This window comes from Scleropages formosus, chromosome 16 (genome assembly GCF_900964775.1).
Source record: "Scleropages formosus chromosome 16, fSclFor1.1, whole genome shotgun sequence".
Lineage (NCBI taxonomy): Eukaryota > Metazoa > Chordata > Actinopteri > Osteoglossiformes > Osteoglossidae > Scleropages > Scleropages formosus.
Window position 1 is genome coordinate 8,663,813 of NC_041821.1, and position 26,601 is coordinate 8,690,413.

The 26,601-nt window shown below is 41.0% G+C and overlaps 1 protein-coding gene across 1 annotated transcript in view; it reads left to right on the forward strand.

Annotated features, from left to right (window-relative positions):
• The window catches only part of tll1 (tolloid-like 1), a 51,205-nt gene that overhangs the window by 18,955 nt on the left and 5,649 nt on the right, over positions 1–26,601 (forward strand). The window contains exons 5-18 of the mRNA XM_018735728.2: positions 1,789–1,906; positions 4,827–5,005; positions 5,562–5,667; positions 6,148–6,272; positions 9,428–9,543; positions 11,166–11,268; positions 11,545–11,661; positions 11,965–12,110; positions 14,380–14,575; positions 15,374–15,499; positions 16,174–16,334; positions 16,638–16,818; positions 20,916–21,041; positions 26,042–26,169. Of these exons, the coding sequence (XP_018591244.2) occupies positions 1,789–1,906; positions 4,827–5,005; positions 5,562–5,667; positions 6,148–6,272; positions 9,428–9,543; positions 11,166–11,268; positions 11,545–11,661; positions 11,965–12,110; positions 14,380–14,575; positions 15,374–15,499; positions 16,174–16,334; positions 16,638–16,818; positions 20,916–21,041; positions 26,042–26,169 (1,928 nt within the window). The remainder of the gene's footprint in view (positions 1–1,788; positions 1,907–4,826; positions 5,006–5,561; positions 5,668–6,147; positions 6,273–9,427; positions 9,544–11,165; positions 11,269–11,544; positions 11,662–11,964; positions 12,111–14,379; positions 14,576–15,373; positions 15,500–16,173; positions 16,335–16,637; positions 16,819–20,915; positions 21,042–26,041; positions 26,170–26,601) is intronic.

Consider the following 26,601-nt stretch of genomic DNA (forward strand, 5'->3'; position numbering starts at 1 on the left):
GTATCTAAAAATGCAATGAAATGACATTGATTTCTTTTGCTTGTTTTGATTTCTGCCCTGTCCTGTATCATATGGCTTTAATCCTGGGTCCCTTTCAGAGAAGGACAGAGGTTACAAAGGCCAGGAGCCTGCTGAGGTACTGCAGTCTTAGAGAGTGAAAGAGCAGTTCACTGTGAGGACAAAGTGCAGCCTAGAAGACTCATCACACTTATTACTGAGGGCTGGATTAGAGTCTAGGCCATAATCCAGTGCTTTACCCTCATCTACCCAGAAGTTAGCTGAAGAATGTCATGTTTGCAATGCACTTATTGTATACTTGTGGAAACATGGAAGGACGTGTCAAGCATTTCCAATAAACTGTTCTGAATACAGTTGGGGGTGCGGTGGCGCAGCGGGTTGGACCGCAGTCCTGCTCTCCGGTGGGTCTGGGGTTCAAGTCCCGCTTGGGGTGCCTTGCGGCGGACTGGCGTCCCGTCCTGGGTGTGTCCCCTTCCCCCTCCGGCCTTACGCCCTGTGTTGCCGGGTAGGCTCCGGTTCCCCGTGACCCCGTAAGGGACAAGCGGTTCTGAAAATGTGTGTGTGTGTGTGTGTGTGTGTTCTGAATACAATCTTTGAGCATAGGGGAATTTGAACAGCTCCTTCAGGCTTCATGAATTTTATGTTTTGGGATGCACTGTGGCAGTATGGTCAATTACAGTGTCATTCATGGGATATTAATGCCTGTTCATCTGATCTCAATAACTGTTGACATTAAAGAGCTAGTCAAGGGTTAGGTGAGATGTTTATTTGGTTGATTCAGATTTCAAGCTCATTCACAATTCTATGCAGTTAGTAATCAGAATAATTATATCCATGAACAGAACAAAAATGTTGAATCACCACTATTACAAGGTAACAGGATTACGATGCAGATCCTGTACATATCTGTTGGACAGCTTGAGAATGATTAATTAGCAGCCTTCACTTTTACCTTTATTCATTTAGCTGATGTTTTTCTGCAAAACTACTTACAGTTATTTACCCATTTATATAGCTGGGTGATTTTACTGGAACAATTTGGGGTAAGTACTTTGCTTAGGTGTACTACATCTAGAAGCAGGACTCAAACCTGTGATCTTTGAGTCCAAAGGCAGCAGCTCTAATCAATGTACTACCAACTGTCCCTTTTTCACTGGAATTCCATCTAGGGTATACCCTGCCTTATGTCCTATACCCTCTGTAATAGGCTCCAGACCACGGTGATCCTGAACAAGCAGTTAATAAACTTGAATGGATTGATAGATGGTTCGAAAATATGTTTACTTTTCAGATCTTAAGACTGTGAATCGCAACAGAATTAACTATATATTTGTCATGTGAAATTTGTGAATTTTCAGCAAGGAACCTCAGGAAACAGAGTCCTTGAAAGGAGACCTAAAACAAGCAATCACTGGATGTGAATTGAAACCAGTAGATGTTTCTGAAAAGCCTTCTTTTATTCAACATCAACTAAAGCAATTCGTTTGTTTTCTAAACAACTCAAACACTTGAACTTCAAAAACTAAATATTTTGCAAGTGGTGCATACAAACAGGTCATACACTAATGGAGATGGGTAATTGTCAGTAGGAAAACACTCTAAGAATGAAATTTTTTACTACAGTCAGACAAGAAAAATGAGACGGGTGTTGATAGGCAAATCCCATTTCCTAGATACCAGATGTTTGCAGCAGTGAAGGAATGTGTGGCAATCGTGCTGGGTTTTGAACCCTCTTGTTGAGTGTGTAAACGTGTGCTTTTAAACCTCCAGGCAGCCAACGAGCCATGTTCAAGCAAGCCATGAGGCACTGGGAGAAGCAGACATGTGTTACTTTCATCGAGAAGACTGACGAGGAGAGCTACATCATCTTCACATATAGGCCTTGCGGGTATGTGCCGGCTGAGCGAGAACTCTAAACTTGAGCTCTTTGTTGTGGTAAAGTCATTAAGGGGTCAAGGTAATCAGATTTTAGGGGAGGCAGCACTGGGGCAGATTAAAGTCCTGCTTTTTAGGACGTGGTAGTACTTAGAGTAGAGCTGAAGTCAAATCAGCATCTGCTGTCCTCCGCTGCATGGACTGCTGACAACGTGGGCTGATGTTTTTAGTATGGCTCTTAAACTTTTTTTGATCAGGGCATTTGATTCAAAGCAACAGACGGACGTTCATTCAGAGAAGACTTCTGACTGTACATGTGGTTTTCCAAACAACCTCTAATGTTAATTCTTAATTAATATGGAGATTGGTTATGTTGGGTCAGAGCCCTTTGATATGGATGGGGGTTAAGTTGTGTAATATATAATGTCATAAATGTTTAATCTGAAGCATGCAGGTCTGCCTTTCCATTCATCACTCTAGAAACTCAAACTCTCTATATGTTCACACAATCTCAGACCTGTAGGCCTCCCCAAAAATTACACCTCAAGGGTGAATTAAGGTCCATAATTACTCATTAATAGGTATTAGCTGCTAGTTAGTTTTAAGTCTTCATTATGTACTTGATAGGAAATCCAGATAACAGTTTTTTTATTTTTAATTCAAGTGGCCATCTGTTCAGTCCTCCATGTATCTTTGATGTCCTCTAAGACAGTGATGTGTTGCATGTAAAAATTCTGGGTGCAATTGCTGATTCCACCCCACGACACATGGAGACAATTTATGCGGCGGAAGGCCTGGTGCACATGGTTACAGAAAGAGCTGACCAGTTCACTTGAGAACGAGCTCACTTTCCTTCCTGATCCCTATTCTGGCAACACTGTAGGCATTTTTTTTCTGTGTAGCTTATTGTTTTGTGGAATGGCATCTTCTGCATTGTGCTGGTCAGCTGGACTGGAGCACAGCCTCTTCCTGAGGCAAACTCTACTCACATTTCACAGACGTGCCAGATTACGAGAGGAAGCGCGTCTCCACCCCATGTATCGACCCATGGGAGGCCTTCTTCTGATTGGCTCTTCTGGGCACCATGCCACTCCACCAGCTATCTTTCTCTGGTTTTCACAAAGGCCAACTGTCCCCACGGGCTTGTTAACTGGCCTTCCACTTAGCACCTATGACCCAATGCCATGCTGTCTCTCATCTACATGCAGACAGGGTTTTAAGGCCTTTTTATTGGCCAAAGGTGCCCGGATCACTGGCTGTTCTAAGATAATTAAATGTTTCTGTATTATTGCACCTCCAGCCATTACAAACAATATGCTCAGATAATAATGAGATCAAGTTGAAATTAGCAGGCAGCTAGGAAAGGGCAATCTTGTCCAGCCAAAAGCTGTACATCACATTGAGATAGATAGATAGATAGATAGATAGATAGATAGATAGAGACTTTATTGATCCCCAAGAAAATCATGCAATACATGGTCTGAATGGAGCAGAGGATATTTAGAAGATGAGAATTGCAGGGCATGTGATTGATTGCAGGATTATCTAGCTGTATAAGCTAAAGAAGTTTCTATGGTGCATTTATATGTTTTAGCCTGTAATTAAATAATTTAAAGTAAATGTTTAAATAATAGATTAAGATCTTTCAATCCGTAAATAAATTCCCCCTATACTGTGGCAATGTACGTACTATTGTCTGTGGCAATGTACATTATATGAATAAGCAATCTGAATCGTGACTACTTCTGGGGGGGCCGGGTCATTCAGATGCAAAATCAGGAGTGGCGTTGCTGAAATCTCTTCCAGAGACCCATCTTAGAGAGACAGCCCTCCAGGGGAGTTGACAGCCATTAACTGGCCAACATTAATCAGATTTCTCCACTGGAGCGAGTGCTTCAGGAAGGATATCTCCCAGTTCTAGCAAGCTAATTTCCCAAGTGACACCCACCCACTCTGCCCAGCCCTCCCGTGTTGGTCGCTCATCCCACATGCCCCTTTCACACCCTCTACACAGTATGTTTACTCTTATCAACTTGGATAAACTTTTTTAAACTCACCAAACACATGGGATGAGACACAAGACACGAATTTTAGTGGTCTATGTAGTTATGTAGAATGTTCATGTCCAGTGATTTCTATACAGTGAGTTACAATACGAGGCACGAAACCCCCCGAAGCAATGTTGACGCTAATGATGCGAATATGCAAATTCCCAAAGTGATGTATTAAATCAGTCAGTGGCTGGTATTCAAGCTCCAGGATAGTGTTTTGTTTGCCCTTCCCTTACAAAGTGCAGAGAAAGTTCATTTTGCAATAGCTTGGAGGCGGCAAAGTGATTCTCTTCAGCCGTAGGGAAGTTTGTTCAACTGGAAAGCAAACAACTTTAGAGAGGAGCTCACTAAAGAAAATAAAATATTGGCATCACAATATGATGTCATTCAGGAGATAATGCACTTAATGAAAGGCAACAGCTTTAATTCAGGATGTTGTTAATTGATGCAAGTTCCCAGTTGTTCAAGGCTTTCGTTGTCAGTGTGAGAGAACAGTGAATGCTACCTAATACTTCATAAGTCTTCAGCATGCGTGCAAGTTAATACTCTAGGCCAACATCTGAGGCCATCAGGAAAGTCTCATGAGAAAAATTGTCCCCCCCTCCGCCTTTGAGGCGGCATTTACAAGGCTAATTCAACTTTGGCTGGCAATGTATGAAAAGCAAATAATTGTTTATTCTTAGCTTCGGACCCTTAGGATCCTTACTTCCCAGTTTAACAAGATGAGGCCATGTCTTCCTCTTGCTTTTCTGCAGAAACTAGGCCACTGCAGGAATGACTTTGCTGAAAAATAGAGAAACAAAATAGAGAAACAATCCCTCTAATACACACACAGACACACATGCACCATCCGCTGTCTGTGTTCCCTGTGTACCTTGGCAGGTGCTGTTCATATGTGGGCCGGCGTGGAAATGGACCTCAGGCCATCTCCATTGGCAAGAACTGCGACAAGTTCGGCATCGTGGTGCACGAGCTGGGTCACGTGATTGGTTTCTGGCACGAGCACACACGTCCTGACAGGGATGATCACGTGACCATCATCAGAGACAACATTCAGCCAGGTGCGAGACCCTCCTCCTCTTCCCAGACCAGCCAGCCTCTACTTTTCCACCTGCCTCTTTGTTCCCCTTTCATGTGTGGCAATGAATCCAAGCCCTTCTGGAACCTTCCTTGGAAGTCCAGACAGAGCCTACTTGGAAATTGTTTCATGACTGCTATGTACTGTGGTAAATGGAAGCATGTGTTTACTTGTTTTCTGTGTTCATGATTAAATCATTCACAGTTGCGGTGTTTACGATGAGAAACTCTGAGGTGTGAAAAATGTCTTTATATTATTGTCTGCTGCCGGACGGAAAACATTTACATTCATTCACTTAGCTGATCCTTTTCTCCAAAGCAATTTAAGATACTTTGTCCATTTATACAACTGGAAAATTTTACAGTATGAGTTCTGGGTAAGTACCTTGATCAAGGGTACTACAGCAGAACCTGGGTCCATCCAAAGGTGGCAGCTTTTACCACTGTGCCACCCTTTATGTGTTTATGATGCACAGGAACAGACACTGTAAACAGGGTGGACATACACAGTCATGGCCTGTATTTGAAAACTGTGTACAGGTCAGGAATACAACTTCCTGAAAATGGAGCCAGGGGAGGTGAACTCCCTCGGGGAGCCGTACGACTTTGACAGCATAATGCACTACGCCAGGAACACCTTCTCAAGGTTGGAGCTTCAGTTCTCTTGCAGTGCCTCTAAGTGAAAATGTGCCACTAGCATCTGCATTCCAGCCTCAGGCATTTTAGCCTGAAAATCCATAGATATGTTCTGATGTAGGAAGGATGTACTGATAGAATGAAGACAAAGGCTGTTTCAAGTTTTTCTTGCATTTATTTTGTCTTGTCTTTATTTTATGTCAGAATCCTTGAAAACCATCTCACGCTTGTTCAGAATCAAGGAATGTAGAACCAGTATTGATTAAATGTATAGATGCATCTATCGCTTTTGCATCCATAATTTGAAGTCTTTAGTTGCCGTGTTGCGATGGTTCAGAAAATAAATACAACAACCCAAATAAGTTGAGAAACCCCCGAAAAGGGTGGCAAATCTGTTGCATGAAACCCTGAACATTTCCAGCTGAGCTTCTGGCTGATTTCAGCAGTGTGTGATCTGTTATGTGTCTGGTTTCACATTCCTCCTCCTAAGGGGCATGTTTTTGGACACCATTCTCCCATCCCGTGACGAGAACGGCGTACGGCCTGCTATCGGCCAACGGACGAGGCTCAGCAAAGGAGACATCGCACAGGCAAGGAAGCTCTACAGGTGTCCAGGTACAGCCGCACACCTTGCCACATGCCTTTGCCTTCCTCATGTTTCTTCGCTCTTCTCTGTTGTGTACTTGCGAGGGTTTAACCTATTTACTGATTTACAAGGTATTGAGAAACACGTTTGTGTGTCAAGCGATTTGGAAATGAACTATGAGAGAACTTGTGAAATTAAACGAAGAGGTCGATTACATACCTAGCCAAATGACTTAGTGGCACATGCCGGGGCACGTGTTTCACTATGACAACCTACAGTATACTGCATAATGGATATCATATCAATGTGTTGAGTCTTTTTCCTTACATCAGGATACAGAACAACCATGGTGATTATATTTTACAGTTTCGTGAATATGTGTGTATATGTGTGTGTATATTCTCAGAATATTCATTAAAAAAAAAAAACAGGAATCATGTACTGAGCTCTTGGCCAGGGTGTGGAGCCAGTGGTGGGGTTTTATGACCAAAGAATTCCCTCCTGAATGAGGTGACGGGATATGTTGATGTACTGGTGCCAGCAATGGGTGTAAATCAGTCTCATTAGCTGAGACCACCGCCACACCCTGAACCACAACCCTCCCTTCATCCAGGGAGGACACTTCTCAACACACAATGCTGACAGCATCTCGGTGATGGCAGCCTATCAGGCATCACAGTGTTGTTCACTTTCTCTTGGACGCCAGCCATGCTATACCAGTGGAACAGTCTCAACGCTGAACTTTCAAACTGATATAGTTACATTTATTTATTTATTTATTTATTTAGAGGATACTTTTTTCCAAATTGACTTAGAGTCCTAAGCTACTTGTACTGATTCACCCATTGATACAGCTGGGTAATTTTTTACTGTATCAGTTCAGGTTGAATACCTTGATCAAGGGTACTACAGCAGAATGTGGAAATTGGACCTGGATCCTTGTAGCTCGTACCACTATACTACCTCTATTTTAGATGGCATAACCATGATTCAGTTCATTAAGACAAAATAAATAAAGAGACGGGTGTGTCTGAAGGACCACTCTGCAGTTCAGTAGTTAATAAGTGTGCTACGCTGGGCCGGCTTTTCATATTTTATGGCTGGATTTTAACATTGGAACTGTCCTTAAAAAGAGGGTTAAGAATAGCCAAGCAGGATGTCCATATATCTTGACAGACCTACCCTCAAGCAGTTCAGTACCAAAAAACATGTAGCAACATGACAGCCACCCAGCCCTCACCCCCCGTCCCAACCCCTGAAGCAAAAATTACTCAAGTTCACTCCAGTGGGTGGAATGTCACATTTACCTTCAGTTAGTGTTTGGTCAAGGCAGCCACTGCAGCCACAGTAGCTAATGTTGTTTTCTCAACAGTTGATAAAGAAAATATTATTACAGATAATGGGTGTTATGTTTTTAGTATTAGGTCACTTTAGGCACATCGTTTTTCACGAAAATGTGGAAAAAAGAAAAAAAAAAAACTTGTTTTTTAGGGTATCTATATGTCTCTCTGCCCTTCTGTCTTCCTGTCTATCTGCCCGTCTGTCTAAATATGTATTCCACCCAAACAAATTCCATTTTATTTCAAAATTCCAAGGACAGGAAATTTGCTGTAATGTCAAAATGCTTGGAAACAGACTCAGGTGCTGTTTCTACTCTTTGCTTTCCTCCACCCTCCTTAGGATGGAGAACCATGCCCTAGTGTGTGGGGTTAGGTCAGGGAGGCCTGACTGGGGCTGATTCACCTCAGGCCCCATGTCATATTCTGTAACCGTCTTACACGGTGAGAACAGACCAAATGTTATGGCCAGTGACATCAAATGGTGATGCAGAGCAATGCATCTGCATCCAGCTGTGGTCGGCAGCAGTTAACAGCCCAGACCTTTGAGCAATAGGCTGCCGTTTCAGTTGCCGGGAAGGACCTTGTTGCTGTATCACTGAGCTGAGAAATATCCACCCACTTAACTAGATATGATGCAAAACTGCAATCTCTGTAAGTCATTCACGACTTAAAGAAAAAATAATCTTTCACACTCCTTCTTGTTAAGAAATTGCTTTGAGCGTGCCTAAGAATGATGAAGAGTTTAGTCTCTGCTTTTAAACAAGTGAGCCATTATGTTTATGTATAGTGGTTTAAAAAGCTTATGCTCTTAATTAAGATGAAATAATTACCCCATGGGGTTGTTTTGCCTTTAGGTGGTTTATTTCCTAAATTGTTCAGAAGTGTTCTGCCAAGTCTCTTGAGTCTACGATGTGCCATTTGCAGCACTGCACTGTACCATTATTGATATTACGTTAAAACACAACTCTTCCAAGGCTTGCACTGAGAATTCTATTTAACTGAACAGCTTTTCTCATTTCCATACAGTGGACTACTGTACAGTGTGACAGAGAACAGTCTGCAGAGATTACTTGTGCTTTAGTCTCCCGGACGGCTCGCCGCATGCTGAAATGCCATATTTAGTACGCTGCGTGTGAACCTTCCCCACCGAGGCAGAGCCCTTGTCAGTTTCAATCCTGCACTTGGTCTAGTGACGAGGCGACGGCGTCGTGTTTACAGTTCTCCCGGCCCGTGTATTTTGGCTCTGCTACGTTGTGTTATAAAAAGCCTCATTGGATTGGCTGATTGGCTGCTCAGGGTTAATGGACTCAATTGGGTGGAAGTGGAGCCGTGATTGCAGAGAGGTGGGGGGCGTCTGCACGCCACCATCACGTGTACTGACTTGTTGATTGAGGAGGCAGCGTGTTAAGTGGCAACCCCACCGACCTGGACCACCACGGGGGAGAAAAGGGCAGTACACAGCATGACCCATGTGGGGGGTCATGACGTTAATCACTACCCCCACCCACACATGTGGAGCTGTAGCTGGCAAAAAAGGAGGGAAAAACATCTGACAAATTGTGCCCATGCCATACTGAGTGCCCAGTGATTGCTATGACAGGAATAGCATGACAGAAAAAATAACTAAATTTAGCATCCAGAAAGACTGATTTGAAACATTCCTTTTGGTTATTTCGAAAATGTGTGGGAACACATCCGAAGGTCAAGCTAAATAATACCTTATAATGCCCAATTACACAAAAATGTAATGACACTGTAGATTCTTTCCAAGACGGTGAATTTTACGCAACATGAAACATCATACTAGAAAGGCCATCACTCACATTTTAATATTTTTATCGCAGCTTGTGGGGAGACATTGCAGGAATCCACTGGAAATTTTTCATCTCCTGGATACCCCAATGGTTACCCATCCTACACACACTGCATCTGGAGAGTGTCAGTAACACCTGGAGAAAAGGTACGTCTTTATTACTTTTCTATTATAGAAGGTGCAGTGTCAACCAGAGTAGGGTATTTAACCAGAAAGGCTTCAGTAAAATATCTAATGGAATAACTGAATAAGGTATACAGTTGTAAACTATGACAACTAAAACAACATAAAATTTATAAAAAATGTGCATTTTAAAGTGAAGGGTACAAATGTGCTTCTTGAGGGATTACCCTGCATTAATGATTATTTTTTTAAACAGGGTCATATATGAAATGAACCAGGTAAAAACTGTAATAGTCCTGAGAAGTTATGTCCGAAGGATAAAACAAAAATCAATAAAAACAATGATGAGTAATGAGGCAATGTAAACCTGATGCAGCGTTTTTTGAGCAGGCAGCACAAACCCTGGAGGAGGGTCTTGTGAAACCTGACATTTTTAGTACATCAGCTTGGTCCGTCCCCCTCTGTACGCTGCTCCCCAGAAAAGTTGTTGGGAAACCCAGGTCAGCCTTGGTGGCCTTGGCGTTGGCCTACACCCCGTGTCTGAAGAGCCAAAAACCACATTGCCCTATCGTCCCAGCACTGGTGGTGGGCCTGAACAGGACCGGTGCACCGCTTGCATTCCCGCCTCCCGCGGCGTGCTGGAATGTGCTAGCGTAGCCAATAATGTGCAAATGTTGCTGATGTGCATCCATTGATCGACCCTCCCTTGGGGAGGGGGCCGGACCACGCTGTCCCCTTGAACTGTAAGCGTCCCGTCCGTTTGGCTCCACAAAACTGCAGCGTTGCAGAATACTCCTTTTCGATGCACATCCAGTGTTCGATAACTCGGCCTATTGCTTCCTCCCTCCCCCAAGTTTTCCTGCGGACGTTTTGCAGTTTTCTTGGGGCTGCGTTTTTAGGACGACCACTGGAATGATATGCAACGTGCCTCTGAATGACAAACACAGATTTGGACAGCGTTTCAGAAAGATGTCGCTACCCTTCGGATGTAGAATACAGCAGTTTGTTTTAAAAAGGCACCGCCTTTACTTCCGAGCATTTCACACAGTGGCACAGTGGGGTAACAATGGTGCCTCACAGTGCCTATGCTGTGCATATGGCCATAGGCTGGAATCTGGCTCAAGGTGTGTAGAGTTTGTATGTTCTGCCTGTATTCCCAATCCAAAGACATAAGACAACATGAATCAGTTCTGTACTCTCCTTACCATACCATAAAAACAATTCCAAGTGAAATTAATAGAAAAAAATTACCATGAAAGGCCAAATGTCTTTGTGAGAGGACTGTGTCCTACTTGTAATGTAAGGACACTGTGTCAGGGAGCTGCAGTGTGAAATCCTGCTATTTCACACTGAAAGCCCCTTGACTATTAATTTTGTTACATAAGCATGTTGCCCAACAGATTAGTAGGCAATAAAATATAGTTATTCTGCAAGACAGATATTGTAATAAGTTATGAAGAAGGATAAAGACGCAGACACTGGTCCAGTTTTGAAGAAGCAAGAATTTTCTATTGCAGTTAGACATGTAACATTTCTATAAATGAAGTAATGTTGAAAAATTAAGTAATCTTTAAGTAACATGGTATTGTATTTTTTGTCTTTCACAGTAGTCTCGTATCTATAACATCTTCGCTCTCGTTTCATAGATTGTTCTGAATTTCACAACGATGGACCTTTATAAAAGTAGCTTGTGTTGGTATGACTACATTGAAGTCCGCGATGGATACTGGAGGAAAGCACCGCTACTCGGTAAAACCTTTAATTTAAATAAAAGGTAATTGATGCATTTTAGACATTTGCCCTGGGTTTTTTACCTTAGCAGTTTGGACTTCTTTAAATCTGAGTTTACAAACACAATGCATTCACTAAGATGACCCTCTGACCCAGATTATTGTTGAGCCTGGTAAATGGTGAGTTGACTAATTGCTGATGCACTAGGGGAACCATGCTGAATCGAATTGGATTTGATACTCAAGCTGGAAATTTACAGGATATGATGGCCCGCTGGGCCTGTTGGCTTTGCAGGCAGGTTCTGCGGGGACAAGGTGCCAGAACTCCTTGTGTCCACTGAGAGCCGCATGTGGATCGAGTTTCGCAGCAGCAGTAACTGGGTGGGCAAAGGATTTGCCGCTGTTTATGAAGGTACCAAGTTTTGTGCCCTGAGGAACCCCTCTCAGTTTGTTTTAAAACATGCATATAATATATATATACATATAATAGTTCCCCACAACAGAAGTGCACTTTTGAAAATGAGCATTTGTTTATTTTTGCATAATATGAATAGAAAAGACTACATGTTCTTACAGCATAGCCTTCACAGATATTCCCACCAGACTAGTAATTTTTCTCATGACAGGTTTTAAAACAGTTTTCCTGTCCACTGGATCCACCAAGTAGATTCACGTTCTGTGAAAGCTACAATTTTGAATGTGTCTCTTTTATCAGCCATCTGTGGGGGTGAGATCAAGAAAGATGCAGGTCAGATTCAATCCCCCAACTACCCAGATGACTACCGACCAGCAAAGGAGTGTGTTTGGAAGATAACCGTTTCAGAGAACTACAACGTGGGATTAAGCTTTCAGGCTTTCGAGGTGAAGCTTCGAACGTGTCTCTTTCCCAGCAGCTTGTGGGGGCTTCTGGAGCAAGGGATTATTATCAGTTGATTACTTCTGAGCCACTTTAGTCAGGCTTGGACTCCTTTTTCATTTTACCACTACACCCTTGAATACGGGCGCGCTTGCGCGCACACACATACACACACACACACACACACACACACACACACACACACACACACACACACACACAAGAAGACACACATTCGCCCAATGCAAAAGAAAGGGGGATGGAACACTAATAAAATGTCTGGAAGCCCCTATACTGGCAACACTTTTGTAACAGCAAACCATTTTTCCAAGCATATTCCATAGATGACCCTGATTAAGATTAATCCGTTACTTTAAAACCATGACAACAACATTATATTTTAATTCTTTCACTTCTTTCTGACAAACACGTGGTTTTTCCAGTTTTCCGACTAAACTGCTAATTTATTTTAATGGTTAAGATTGTTAAATGCAATTATGAATAGTCTTTAAACCACAGTTTTGGAGCAGGCCTCCAGTCCAAAGTATAGTTTCTGCCGCTTCTTGAGAAATGAAATGTCAAAGTTAAAACCTTGAAAAATGGGGCATTTTAGAAGCTGCTGCTGACTACGACCAATAAGTTTGCCATATTTCCTCATTTTCCTGAAAACAAAGTTCAAAGTAACCAAAACCGTTATTCATGGCAAAAGCAATAAATAAGCCGTGTAGAACTGCATTACTTGAGTTATTGCCTGTTTAATTAACTTCATAAAAGTGCTATATTTTTAGAAAAGGGTCAGATAGATGACAGTGTATGTATGTGCAATATACCCTGAAGCTCAAAGGACATTCTGTGTGAAATATTGCAGCTGTCAAGTAATAACAATTACACAAATTCACTTTTATCTGATGCTTTTCTCCGAAGCAACTCACAGTGTTCAGGTTTAACTATTTAACCATTTATACAACTAAGTAATTTAGGGTAAGTACCTTGCTCAAGGGGGGCGTGGTGGTGCAGTGGGTTGGACCGGGTCCTGCTCTCCGGTGGGTCTGGGGTTCGAGTCCCGCTTGGGGTGCCTTGCGACGGACTGGCGTCCCGTCCTGGGTGTGTCCCCTCCCCCTCGGGTAGGCTCCGGTTCCCCATGACCCTGTATGGGACAAGCGGTTCAGAAAATGTGTGTGTGTGTGTATGTGTGTACCTTGCTCAAGAGTACTACAGCTGGAGGTAAGACTCAAAGCTGTGATCTTTGGGCCCAAGGGCAGCAGCACTAACCACTACTCTACCAGCTGCCCCTGGTAGCTGGGACTGAGTCTGTCATCCTGTTCAGAAATAACTCGTTCATGTGTTTATGCAAAGCGTGTGGGAGCAAATCAGGTTTAATTTAATACTGCTAAGCTGCAATGGCTTTCGGTACCTATATGAATGCCACAGTTTTCTTGCCAAACAATTTTTATTTGATTAAGAAAAACTTTGTACAGTTTATTGTGTTTGTGCCACTTCGGGCAACAGACAGTATTTTGTAAGTCATTCTCTTCTGCAAAAGTGAGGCCACTGGTGGTTCTGCAGAGTTCAGAAGGAAAAGGGTCCTTCCCTTGTGCGTAATATATGTATAATGTGGAACGGAAGCTCAGGATCCGGTGCTAAGCCCTTGGCTTGCTTTGCTTGAAGCATAAATGGGAGCAGCACCAGTAGTTTCATTCATACAAGCGTCATGCCCGGGAAAACATGAGAATGTAGCCATGTAGCCAAACAGCTCAGTTCCATCTTTAGTAGGCACCTACTCTTCCCGAAAAGCAGAGAAGGCCTCTGAAAATCTGTGAAATCCTGTTTACCTTGGATGAGGTCCTGCCATTAAAATCATGACTTGATTGTTTTCATGAGTTATTGTTAATATAATGTAGAAACCATATGTGTGAGTATCACTTGTTCCCCGATACTCCCATGACTGCAGTCACGTCTGTTCAGTGGAACGTCACTTCTAAAGAAGTGATCCTTTTGTTTTTCTGTATTTCTAGACAGAGCATTTTGATAACCCTTGCTACATCAAACAGACTAAATTACACAAAGTGCATGGTTGAATGCAAAGGCTGGTTGTCATAATGGGCAAAACTATTTCATAACAAAGCAGCCTATATTTGTTTATATGAGGGACATTTTGGGTTTCTTTCTTAAAGACATTAATTAATCTTTCTTCATTGTACATTTTTTACAATGTTTCCTGTGTATTATTTCTGTCATGTGCTATGACAATTGATACATACTTTTCAATGACAGATCGAAAGACATGACAGCTGCGCTTATGACTACTTGGAGGTTCGAGACGGAAACATGGAGAGCAGCCCCCTGATTGGACGTTTCTGTGGATATGATAAACCAGAAGACATCCGGTCTACATCAAATAACTTGTGGATGAAATTTGTTTCTGATGGGACAGTCAACAAAGCTGGATTTGCAGCCAACTTTTTGAAAGGTAAAATGCTCAACGCGGGACAGAGCCATATTAAAGAAACCTATATCTATCCATCTATCTATCTATCTGAACATAACTATTACACCAAATTTTAATTTATTTTTTACTGTTATTTTACTGCAGTTCAGTACAATGTACTGTTTTAATATTCAAAATTTTAATTAAACATTTTTCCTCTGTGGGTTTCTTAGTAGGTATAATCTTTTCCAAGTGAACTCTAGAAAACATCTCTGAAAATGAAGTAATGCAAAACTGTGACGTGTAGGCAAATACAGAACTTAATTCGTTTATTTGGAGAGTGCAATGCATAATTGCATTCTTTTGACAAGTTACTGTAAAAGTAGAGGTGAGGCTTAATGGATGTTCAATAAAGAGCTTTGATAAAACAAGGCTGCATCAATTAATTACATTAGCATTTTAAAAGAGTGAAGTCTTTTGTGACAGTACAATACATACCTGCGTAATAATGGAGGGCTTATGAGTTTTCTAATTACCATGATGATATCTCTTAGCGTAATTTACCGACAGTGCTGGCAAAAGCAAGATTTCTCAACCAAGGCCCATACATTTGTGGCCCTGGGTCTTTAAGAACACACAAAATCTTTAATCCTTCCATGTTAAGTGTTGAGATAGTTTAGTCGAACTTGTTCAATTTTGGTGAAAATCACAGCACTGGCCTCTCATGGTTTGAACAGATAAATAATGGTTCCATACTGCCATGTGGCAAAGAGCAGGCGGAAAGCCTACGTCTTCACTGGTAGACAAATGCTCTCTCATTCGGTCCATGTGTGTCCCCAGAGGAAGACGAATGTGCCAAACCAGACAATGGGGGGTGCGAGCAGCGATGCGTGAACACGCTAGGTAGCTTCAAGTGCGCCTGTGATCCAGGCTATGAGCTCGCACCTGACAAGAAGAGCTGTGAAGGTACTGTCACGTTTCACAGTCCCTAATCACAACTGTCTGCCATAATAAAACAGCAACAGAGACAGAGGGAATTACAGCTCAGTGTTACAGTAATAACATCCAATGTAAAGATACACAGTAATACCAGTAACTGAATTTCCCATGTTTAGTTTTTAAATCCTGATGCTAAAAAGCTTAAAGATATTCAAAAGTAACAACTGCAATTATTCTTTCCAGTACTTTCACATAATTCTGGTACATGCTCATAAACTATTGTGCATTATCCTCCTGAGGATGAGGCATTCATTTTGGCACACTCTAGAATATTTATATATAAAGTGTTTCTCCATAACTGTACATGGTTCAATTCAAATGCATCTCAGAACATACTATGTTTTTACATTGAATCCACATGTTTGGGAGTTTGGCTTGTATAACTTCCCATAAATCCATGTAAAAAACTTGTTTTCTTGGTTTTAGTAGCTTCGTGTTATCAAATATACAGTATTTCATAAATGTTAAAGTCAATATTTCCAGTAAAAGGTGAAAAAATAAAATTGGAGTCCTTGGTGAACACAACAGCCAGATTGCTTTAATTCCATTTTTAAAAATGCTTTTAAGATTTGGGTTTTGCTTTGAGTTTAACTTCTCTTTTCCCAGTTTTGTCTGAGCTTTTGTGTGCCTCTTTCATTCAGCTGCCTGCGGAGGCCTCTTGTCCAAGCTGAATGGGACCATCACCACACCTGGCTGGCCCAAGGAGTATCCCCCTAATAAGAACTGTGTGTGGCAGTTGGTGGCCCCAACGCAGTACCGAATCTCCGTGCAGTTTGAATTCTTTGAACTGGAAGGGAATGAAGTGAGTGAAACCAATGAGTTTGTTTTATCTGTGATTGCCGTGCAATGCGCTGGTGTCCCATGGGGGGTGTAGGAATAGGAATAGCCCTATTCCTAACCCTATTCTGAACCCTAACTCTCCCCCTGCATTGGAAAAGCAGTTGAAAATGGGAAAAAATGGATATGAAATATTTTTCATTCTAAAATGCCTTAAACATTGATTTATTCGATGTATGGTTACACAATGACATTCTACTGTTTTATAATGAAGTGAAACGCAGCCTTTGACTTTAATATGATGCCACTTTTTTGCTCCGTAATCAAGGTATGCAAATACGACTACGTGGAAGTTCGTAGTGGCCTCTCCTCCGACTCCAAGCTACATGGGAAATACTGCGGGACGGAAGTGCCCGAGGTCATCACGTCGCAGTACAACAACATGAGGATTGAGTTTAAGTCTGATAACACCGTGTCCAAGAAGGGCTTCAAGGCCCACTTCTTCTCAGGTACAGAAAAGATCCTTCTTCACTTCTCTGGTGTTGTCCTACCACGTCATGGATTCTCCTTACACCTAGTTACCATGTTTTGCTGAATTCGGCAAGAACCGCCACGTTGTGTGAATGTTGCAGGATTCCACTGGGATTTCAGTTAGTCATTCAGTAGCTATTGAACCATTTCCTTTGTGTAGTTTCAGGAACATTTTTTCTGTACGTTCAAGGGTCTATGCTTTCTTTGCAGTATTCAAATTAATAACACATTGCACCTATGAAGTCAGTCAGTCGTGTGGATCGGCTGAAATGCAGGTGGTTAGAGACGATAACATTTAGTTGCTATATGGGATGTAAATGCATAGCTTTTCTTTAATGATAAAGTGTCCTGTGAAAGAAGAGGCATAAGGAAGAGACAGCTTTTCCTACAGACAACAGCTTCAGAGGAGTTTTCAGTAGGAAGTTTCTTTTAATGGGAAATGTGTAGTAAGAGGTACAGTTATTAATGGGAGCCACATAGAAGCTGCTTTCTGTGCAGATATTTGACCGAGTTTCCTTTGGAAGAGATGAATGGTATTTTTGAGTCATATACCTCTGTTTTCTTTTTTCTCAACTGGGTGGAGTGTGATTGGGTCTGGAAGCTGTGGGATACTGAGAGATAATAAACACAGGTGCAGTCCAGTACCACCATAGTGGGTTTGTTGTGCTGCAGCCATGCAGAGGAGGGGTGGTGTTACACAGCAGGACAATAACATCCCTTCTCTGGCACCCATTAGGTAATAGAGGGCTGCTTAGAATAAAAATGATAGGTGTTTCCTTATTATTAATTTTAAAATAATAAATCATACCTGATTACTATCTTTCTCTGTATAGTACATGCAGTGCATATCACAGAACAGAAACATTTTACGATAATATGCAGTTTTACCTTTTTTCTAAGAACTGAGTCCATATCTGACATGCATGTACCCAAACATAAATTCATGACCGGTGCCCCTGTTTGGTGCACTTTTCTTCCCCAGACAAGGATGCTTCCTGCAAAGAGAGAATTTTTGTTTTTGAATTGTGCAAGGACGTGACGCACGTAGACCCCGCTGGTGCGGTACATATCAGTGAGAGTATCAGAGGTACGACCACATGCCCTCTGGTTGAGCGCCGAACTCTTATGCTAATGAATGGAAATGGATCTTTCCCTACCTGCAGGAATGAAAAGGATCCATTCCAAAATGTGGGGACAAGGGATTTCCATCTATCAGCAACAAATGCATCATTGCCATAGAAATGGTGCATTTGTTGTTTATTAACACTTTGACAGGTCTATAGGAGTGGCTATAGCTGTCACCTGCACGTCTTTTTGAAAAAACACCTCTAAAAGCCAATGAAATAGTGAGGGCTAACTGACTACAGGTCCCGGTATCAACTTTTTTGACATTATTTATCTTTCATTTGTTATTAAAGTATTTTGATGTATTTTCAAAATCTGTTCTTTCTTTTTAGCGTGTATCATATATATCTAACCCTCACTTTAATGTTACTAACAATTCTAACCCGTTACAACATGATTGATAAAACTTGCGGCTGCGATTAACAGAGGTGGAGATTTTGTGGAACTTATTTGTCTTTTAAATCATACATTTTTCCCATACATCCGAAGACATTTGTTTCAATACTATATAGACAAATGGAAGCAAAATTGGCAGAAATGGTTGGATTACAAATGTCCATGAATAAATGTCTCACCAGTGAGTAGATGGGATCAGATCCAAAAGTCATTGGAGATATTCACAGGCCTTTTAGTGTCATGGTGCTTAAAATGACTTTGTTGGGCTCCATTAAGATGATGATAAGGTAGAACCTGCCACCCCAAAAAAAAAACAAGTAATGGCTGTGTAGAGCCTCATTGAGTTAAAGGTCATGATGATGACGCTGTGTTCTAGGACCACTGGGTTTGGGGGCCATAATCCCAGCATGCACCCCTAATCCCTGTGTGCCTCTGAAATTTTACCCTGGAGTACCCCATTGAGCCTCCAGATTGACTTAATGCTTGTACTTGTGTAGAATACACACAGACATACAGTCCATTTCTTGTATTAAAACACTTTTTGTGGTAATCTGGGTCCAAAATAACCAATTGTTTGAACTAATTTACCATTTCTAATTGTAACGCATAATTAGTTTTTAATCTTCAGTGAGAAATTTTTAGTCATTCAAACTATTCAGTAAACTGAAAAAGTATAAATATTCATATTTAAACAACTGTGCTGCAATTCTGTGGTAATCCTATTATTCCTGTTATATTATTATTAGATTATTCCTATTATTGTTTTCTATTTACTGTAGGAAAATAATACTATAATGTTGTTAAAATTATTAAGAAACATTTCTCATCAGCTACACAAAACATTTTAAAGACCATTTAAACAATGATCAGTTAATATAGTCGATGGCAAATTCCTGTTATGCTTGTCATTCACCTTTTTTGTTTTCAAATTCTGTATGGACAGTTACAGTAAAGTGATCTTTTATTCGACTAGGGAATAATCAAATCATGACTGGGACATGAATGCTTTCAGTTATGTTAAAAACATAAAATTCACTTTCATGCTGAACACGAAAGATCATGCTCAATAAACCAGCAGTAACAAATATCTCTCCGTACATGTTTACCAAGTCTTCTTCTTCAGACAAGCTGCCTTATATAAGTCAAGTTAGTCTCTTTTACTAAGAGCAGCTGGTTGACATTCTGTAAGGACTACAACGAAGTACATATTGCGGGTCCATCATTGTAAACCTGTCCCTAGCCCATGCTTCCTCAACCTCACGAAGCATAGACAGACATACATGGGGCAACAGGCTGCATACTGGTTAGAGCCATCACCTGTAACTGAAAGACCCAGGTTTGAGTCCCACCTCCAGTTTTCTTACCCTTGAATTACTTCAGAAAAAATGACCCAGCTGTACAAATGGGTAATTGTTAATAACTACATAGCTTAAGTTTTAAGATGTCTTGGAGAAAAACATGAGCTAAATGAATAAATAATAACACCATACACACATTCACCCTATTGAAATATACTCTTTTGCTAAAGAAAAACCAACATGAACTATGTAATTTAAAAACAGCTGCAAGCTTCATACCATATGTAACATCACGCAAATGGACTAGGGTACAAAGTTTTTCTGCTGCCAGCTGGAGGAGCTCTGGCTTCCCTCTCAGTTCTACCCTAAGAAAACAGCCTCTCCAAAGTAAGATGTTTCCATCAACCTTCAATTGTGGCTCGGCTAACTGCATGCTGGTGCTCTGGGCTCCACATTTGACATGGTACCAGGCCCACGCTCTCAGCTGACTCACAGATGTAGCTTTACTGGTAACAAGTAACATTTAACAGCCTTCTCTTTTTATTTGGCTTTAACTGTTTGTGGGGGACGATTCCGTGGCTCCATCACGCGGGGTGTCCCCAGCCAATCTCAGCCATGTCTAACACAGTGGAGACTGAAATAATTACCTCTTATAAACAATGATGGTCTACTCTATGTGTTCTTTTGGCAGGCTGTGCTTAATGCACCGTGCTGTTTTGTCTAGTTTTTTCCTTGTGTATTTTTTAAGATCTAAGCTTTTCTGTCTAATGCTGTCTTTTGTAGTTTTAAACGAGTGCGTAAGTAAAGGTTCTGAAAGTAACAGCTTTTATCCTGTTTAATTACGTCATTACGTACATTACTTATATTTATGCATCAATATTTTAGCAAAATAGTGATTAATCATGATTTGTAAGTTTTTGAAATAGTGTATTTGTCAGCCTCAGCTTATATTACTGCGCTTAAAAAGTCACTTTATTTCCTTTTGGTCCTGAGAACTACAAAACATACCATTAAAAGAAAGGCGTATTTTTACATTATGTGTCGTATTGGTGGTGTTATATTAGGATGAGTCTAAAATCATGAATTGATACCGGTATGAAAGTGTACATGGATGACAAAGGGGGATGTGCATTATTGGAGATCTCCATGCCACATTGACCCTGTTCTGGACTCCTCTGTCTCTCCCCATGTCCTGCTCTTATCTGATGTTAGTGGACGGACGTAAGCATGACCCATGCGTCTCACAATCTCCACAGACAAGGACGAGTGCTCCAAGGACAATGGAGGCTGTCAGCACGAGTGCATCAACACCGTCGGCAGCTACGTGTGCCAGTGCCGCCATGGGTTCGTCCTGCACGAGAACAAGCATGACTGCAAGGAAGGTGCGTGACACGCATTCACCTCGCTGCGCCAGTGCTGCTGCACGGCCTGTCACGTAGCCTCGGGTTCCGCCATTCTGTACCGAAATTACGTAACACAGTCGGGAATTTAAGGGAACTTAACATATCACAAACTGCAGACAAGCACGGGCAGTGAGTGTATCTAGTGACATACTTTAATCCCGTAATGCGCCAGACGTATGAATGCAGGAACAGAACGCAGCAGAAACTGTTTGAACTTCTTGCTGTCGCTGTAAAACGAGTCTGATTTCAAACATCTGGGATTCTCTCAAGGCTTCAAAGCAGTTGTCCTGCAGTCTTGGTGAAAAGATGCACTTTTTTTCCACTCTCTCTAGATTAGACAAGAGACAAATCCCAGCGCTCAGGCATCTGGGAAGCTGCAGACTTGAGTCCAGCTGCAGGGTCATTTGTTTTGATACCCCTGTTTTTGTTTCGTTACTTGATGATATGTTTCTGTACACATATAGTCCTGTACAAGAGCTCCTCTGCATGTACGATGCATGTTTGCCTCTACATGCGTAGTACTGTGCGAGTGATCTTCTATGTATAAGTTACCTAAATTATTTTCTAATGAGACACTGCTATGCAATGCTCTTCAGCAAGGATGTGGGCATTACACGCATACAAGCCAAGAGCGCCGACTCTATAAAAGCAAACATTCTCCTCAGATGTATTTTTGCGGTTATAATGAATGTCATGATTTTGGACATTTGTTTACTGCCTACAAACAACACATTCTTCTGTGACAGTATTCACTGAAGTGTTTTAATTTAAGATTTCCAAAGCACTGTGCTTGAACATATTCTATTAACACGTATTCTATTATGTGTTGCTGTGAAATATCATTTGGTTCATTTTAAAGAGATAAATGAAGGTACACTAGATTGTTTTCACGCGTAAGTGGTTAAACGTAGGCGCAAATCGGTTTTTCACGCACAAAAAAGAGATGTTGTACATATTTTTTTTGTGGTGTGTGTGTGACAGTGGCTGAAGTTATTCTTTCAAGTTATTTCTTTCAGTTTTTAATCTGTGACTCTTAGAAATGTATGAATTGTGCACATATTGTGGTATAGTCACAATACACAATATTTACAAAGCTCGTAGAAGGTCTGTACTCTGTATTGCTCCTATAATTTTACTATAGGACATAGTATAAAAGTTTGAAATGTTGTCTTCCCACAATAACATTACGCAAGAGTGTGGTAACCTTTCCAAAAGATAATGGGAATTTTTCATCACAGGCCGTGATTCACAGCCGCAGTAGGTAAGAAAGAAAGCAATTAAAATGTACGTTACCACAAAAAAGAAACTTTACGGCGCTACACCGAGAAATTATTTTTGAGGTGAAGAGCAAGACAGTTTCTCACTCAGTCTAAATAATGAGCAAATGACAGCTGTGCGGCTGGAGGATCCCATGTATTATTCCATTTCTTTAGTCGTACATCGACAAAAGCTGAATAGATATTTTAATAGCTAGTGACTCTTATCACCAGGAGCCCTGAAGGGGTAAGGATGCCTAATTAGAGGTGTAATTAAAGGAGAACAAAGTTTATCAAGATTTGTCAGTGAGCTCATACCATCTCTGTTATACCTCTACATGCATCAACTGTCTTCTGATGAACCTGTCTTTATTTGAAGGTGCCCATCTGTCTGGCCTGCCTTCTAATTTGTTAGATAATTAGGAAAAGTTCACCCTTCATGCTTCTCCAAACTCACTGAAAGATTAATACAAGTGAAAATGTGTTTTATTTCAGGATATCTTCAGATTACAATTAATCCATTTTCAACATCCATACATAATCCCTGAAAATAATCATTTAGACAACACTTTTCCTAGCTCACTGATCTCTCTGTTGGAATTTGCTCAGTGTTATGCCAGAGATAATAAAACCCTGTATAATAATTTTCATGAGCTCATGCATCACTCGTTATCTTGACTGCTCACATCAAGCAAGGGGTGACAAGGGGAGCTCATGCTGTGATACCATTCACCTCAATGCCTATCAGAAGTATAACATGTTGCTGCACTTTAATTGGCTGCCTGATTGTCTCTTGCAGTTTGATTGGCCATCTGATTTTCTCTTGCAGTTTGACTGGTTCTTGCAGTCTGATTGGCTGTCTGATTGGCCCTCTGATTGCCTCTTGCAGTTTGATTGGGAGTCTGATTTTCTCTGGCAGTCTGATTAGCTGTCTGATTGGTTCTTGAATCAGTTTGTATTTGACGTGATCAGACGCTTCCCAGTCATTTTTATGTAGAGGTACCTTCCCACCAACATTCTGTTACTGCTATACTAAATTTCACTCAATGTATAAATACCCTTTAATCTGTTTTCTGCTTCAGTACTCACAATTTTTATGTGCGCTCTTTGTCTTTATATTTCTGTACCTTTTCAGTAGCTGACTATACCCAAAGCTGAGATTTTATTACAACCATGAATGTGGAGCCCATTTCAGCAATTTTATTAATGGCCATATAAAATAATATCTTTATGTTTTTGCTTTAGCTGGTGGCATTTTGTTGAGCTGTTACGAGAGATAATCCAGGCTTTATCAAAATAGAAAAAATATACCGCACTTTAACGTTATATTCTTTCTCATAAAAAGAACAAACAGAGAAAACTACGCTGTTTGGTAAATTTTTTTGAGACAAAAAACAATATGATATAATATCATATAAAATAAAAATAAAATATTTATAAAGGAAAATGTCACAAAACATTGTATTTCAAAATGCACTGTGCCGTCTGTATTAGAGCCCATTTAAAGTTAACATCTCCCTCTCCATATGGTAAAGTTGATTTGTTAGATGTATGATTTAGGGCCATGGTGGTTGTTACTCAGACTCCTTAGATGGGTTCCTTTTCTGTCTTTCTCATTTCCATGTTCCAGTTTCAGAGACTGGGTGGCGGATGGAAAGTCATTGGTGGTCCCACCTTGATTCTTCTTCCTCATTCTTAGAAGCATAAAGAAGGACTGCCCCAGACATTCCTGTTTATACTGTGAAGGCTATGATGGTGGCCTCTCATACTGCAGTGGTATAGTGATTGCCTGGTTACTCCTAGGCTGTTCTAAAGGTGGACCTCCAACAGAAAAGCCTCTATTATTTGCTCAATGGACACTGTGGGTAGTGGGCTAATGTGTTGACTTAACATTGGTCATACATGCTACCAGCAAGGGTATTTCCTTTGCGACAGCATGACTATTCACATGCTATACATCAAGTAGGCTTTGTTGCTTGAAGAAGGAGCTTCCTGGGTTCCTTGCCACTGTGTAACTCTTTATGAAGGTCTGGCTCAAAGAGGAGAAAATAAACCCATAAACCAAATCGCCATCCGAAGTTCTGTTTGTACATCAAGCATCTACTTAGCCAGATGGTGGCTTGATGTGAAGAGCTCAGCCTGTTGCAAAGTTGCTGGCCAGAGTGTGCCATACATCTGGTTCTCTGTTCCCTTCTAAGACCCATGGTTACATGAGTAACCTTAACAGTGTCCAGGGTCAATATTTTAGTGGGAGATGAAAGTCTTGACACGGATGAAGACATCTCATCCAGTGACTTGGAAATGTTGTCCATGTGCTTGCCAAGGAATGCCTACCATTGTTTGATGTCGAGTAATTGTACCAGTGCCAGAATTCTGTAAGGGTGCATAAGACATTTATTAAAATGCTCACCAGATGTACTTATTATACCAGTTTGTCATGCACATGGTTTCTTTTAAAGAGATCCACAACTCAAGGCCTCAGAGAATTCTAAGAATTAACCAAATGTAAACAGTCCTAAGGCATACGGCTAAAAAAGTTTCAACAGTAAAAGAAGAATTGCGGTTATATGTGATGAAGAAAACCCTTATAATTTTTGACAATAATTTTAGAATAGTATGATTAGAAGTTGTTGTAAAAAAATGCATAGCATGCCAGGAAACATTAGCACTGGTCATGCATTCTAAATTCTATAAACAATTTTAAATTATTTTCATATTTTTAAAGCATTCCAGCTAGTGAGCGATATCCTAATCCTGACACACACACACTCACACACACACACACACACACACACACACACACGCTATCTGAAACTGCAAACCAGAGCCTAACCCAGCAACACTGGGCACAAGGCTGGAGGAGGAAGGGACACATCCAGGATGGGATACCACTCCGTCGCAAGGCACCCCAAGCCGGACTCGAACCCCAGACCCGCCAGAGAGCGGGACCCAGCCAAACACACTGTGTCACCACGTCCCCCCTTCCTAACATACAATGAATGCTAAATAATCAGATATTACTTTATTTAAAAATATTCTCTTGTTGTTGTTAATGACAATTTATCGTTGATGCCAATACTGAGAAGAGTAGTATTATTTTTGCATTACTATGACATTATGTATCATACTGGCAGCTACATTAATAGTCATCTGCCTACTGCAATTACTGTAAAATAGCAGTAACAGTGGAGCAATGTTTAGAAATTGCTCATGCAATTACTTTTAATTTTTTTATAATAACAACATGCAAATTGGTTGACACTAATCTAGATGTTGTGGTTGGGACAGAAAATCTTTTAATTAATTATTTTTTTTTTTTTAGCCCAACAACAAAAGGCCACAGTTTTTCTGTGTTTACCTGATTCTTACACATACACGGTATATTAAGGATATATCGATAACACCAGCAGGGTAAGTGCAGTCAAGAATGTGCCTGAATATGACGCATCAACTCAATATTAGAACTGTGTCAGGTAGCGGATAAAACGTTTACCGTAATTTAAAAATGAAATGGACACCTTCTAGGTTCTGTGAGTTATCGTGCAATGTTGTTCTTCATCGGTTAGGCCTGTTCCTAAGTGAGAATTTGATATGCAAAGCTTTTTCGCTGCTGAAAATTTTGCTCCTTTTTTTCCCGCTCGAAAATGAAATCCATTACATGTACAGTAATATGAAAAATGAACATCTGCGCCAAACTGAGTACCGTTATTCTTGCCTCGGCAGCGGAATGCGAGCACAAGGTTCACAGCTCCAGCGGGACCATCAGTAGCCCCAACTGGCCTGACAAGTACCCCAGCCGGAAGGAGTGCACATGGGACATCACGGCAACCCCGGGGCATCGTGTCAAGATCGTGAGTGTACCATGCCAACCCTCCCACACTACTTCCAAACATCACTCCATTTTATTTAGTGTATGTGTTAAAGCGTGCAGGAAAAGAACTGCATTTGTCGAGTGGGTGTGAGGAATATTTGGTAAAAAATTTGGCTGGAGCAACACACATCTGTGCCTTTATGTCATTATCTCTGAGTCTGAATAAAACAGACATAAGCCAACTTCATCTGTTGCTACATTATAATAGTGTAGACCTGTCTTTGGAGTCATGGGCTAAAAGCAGAATAAAAACAGTGTGATGGTCTTTGTAAAAGTGCAAGGTGTAATGTGTTTAAATTGCTGAAACAGGTGCGGTCCATTGCTGTATATCCAAATACCAGTGTATCACTGCCTTTACGCAATGTTTATTCAGTGTAAAATGGTGTATTATACATACCAAACAGAGTAGGGT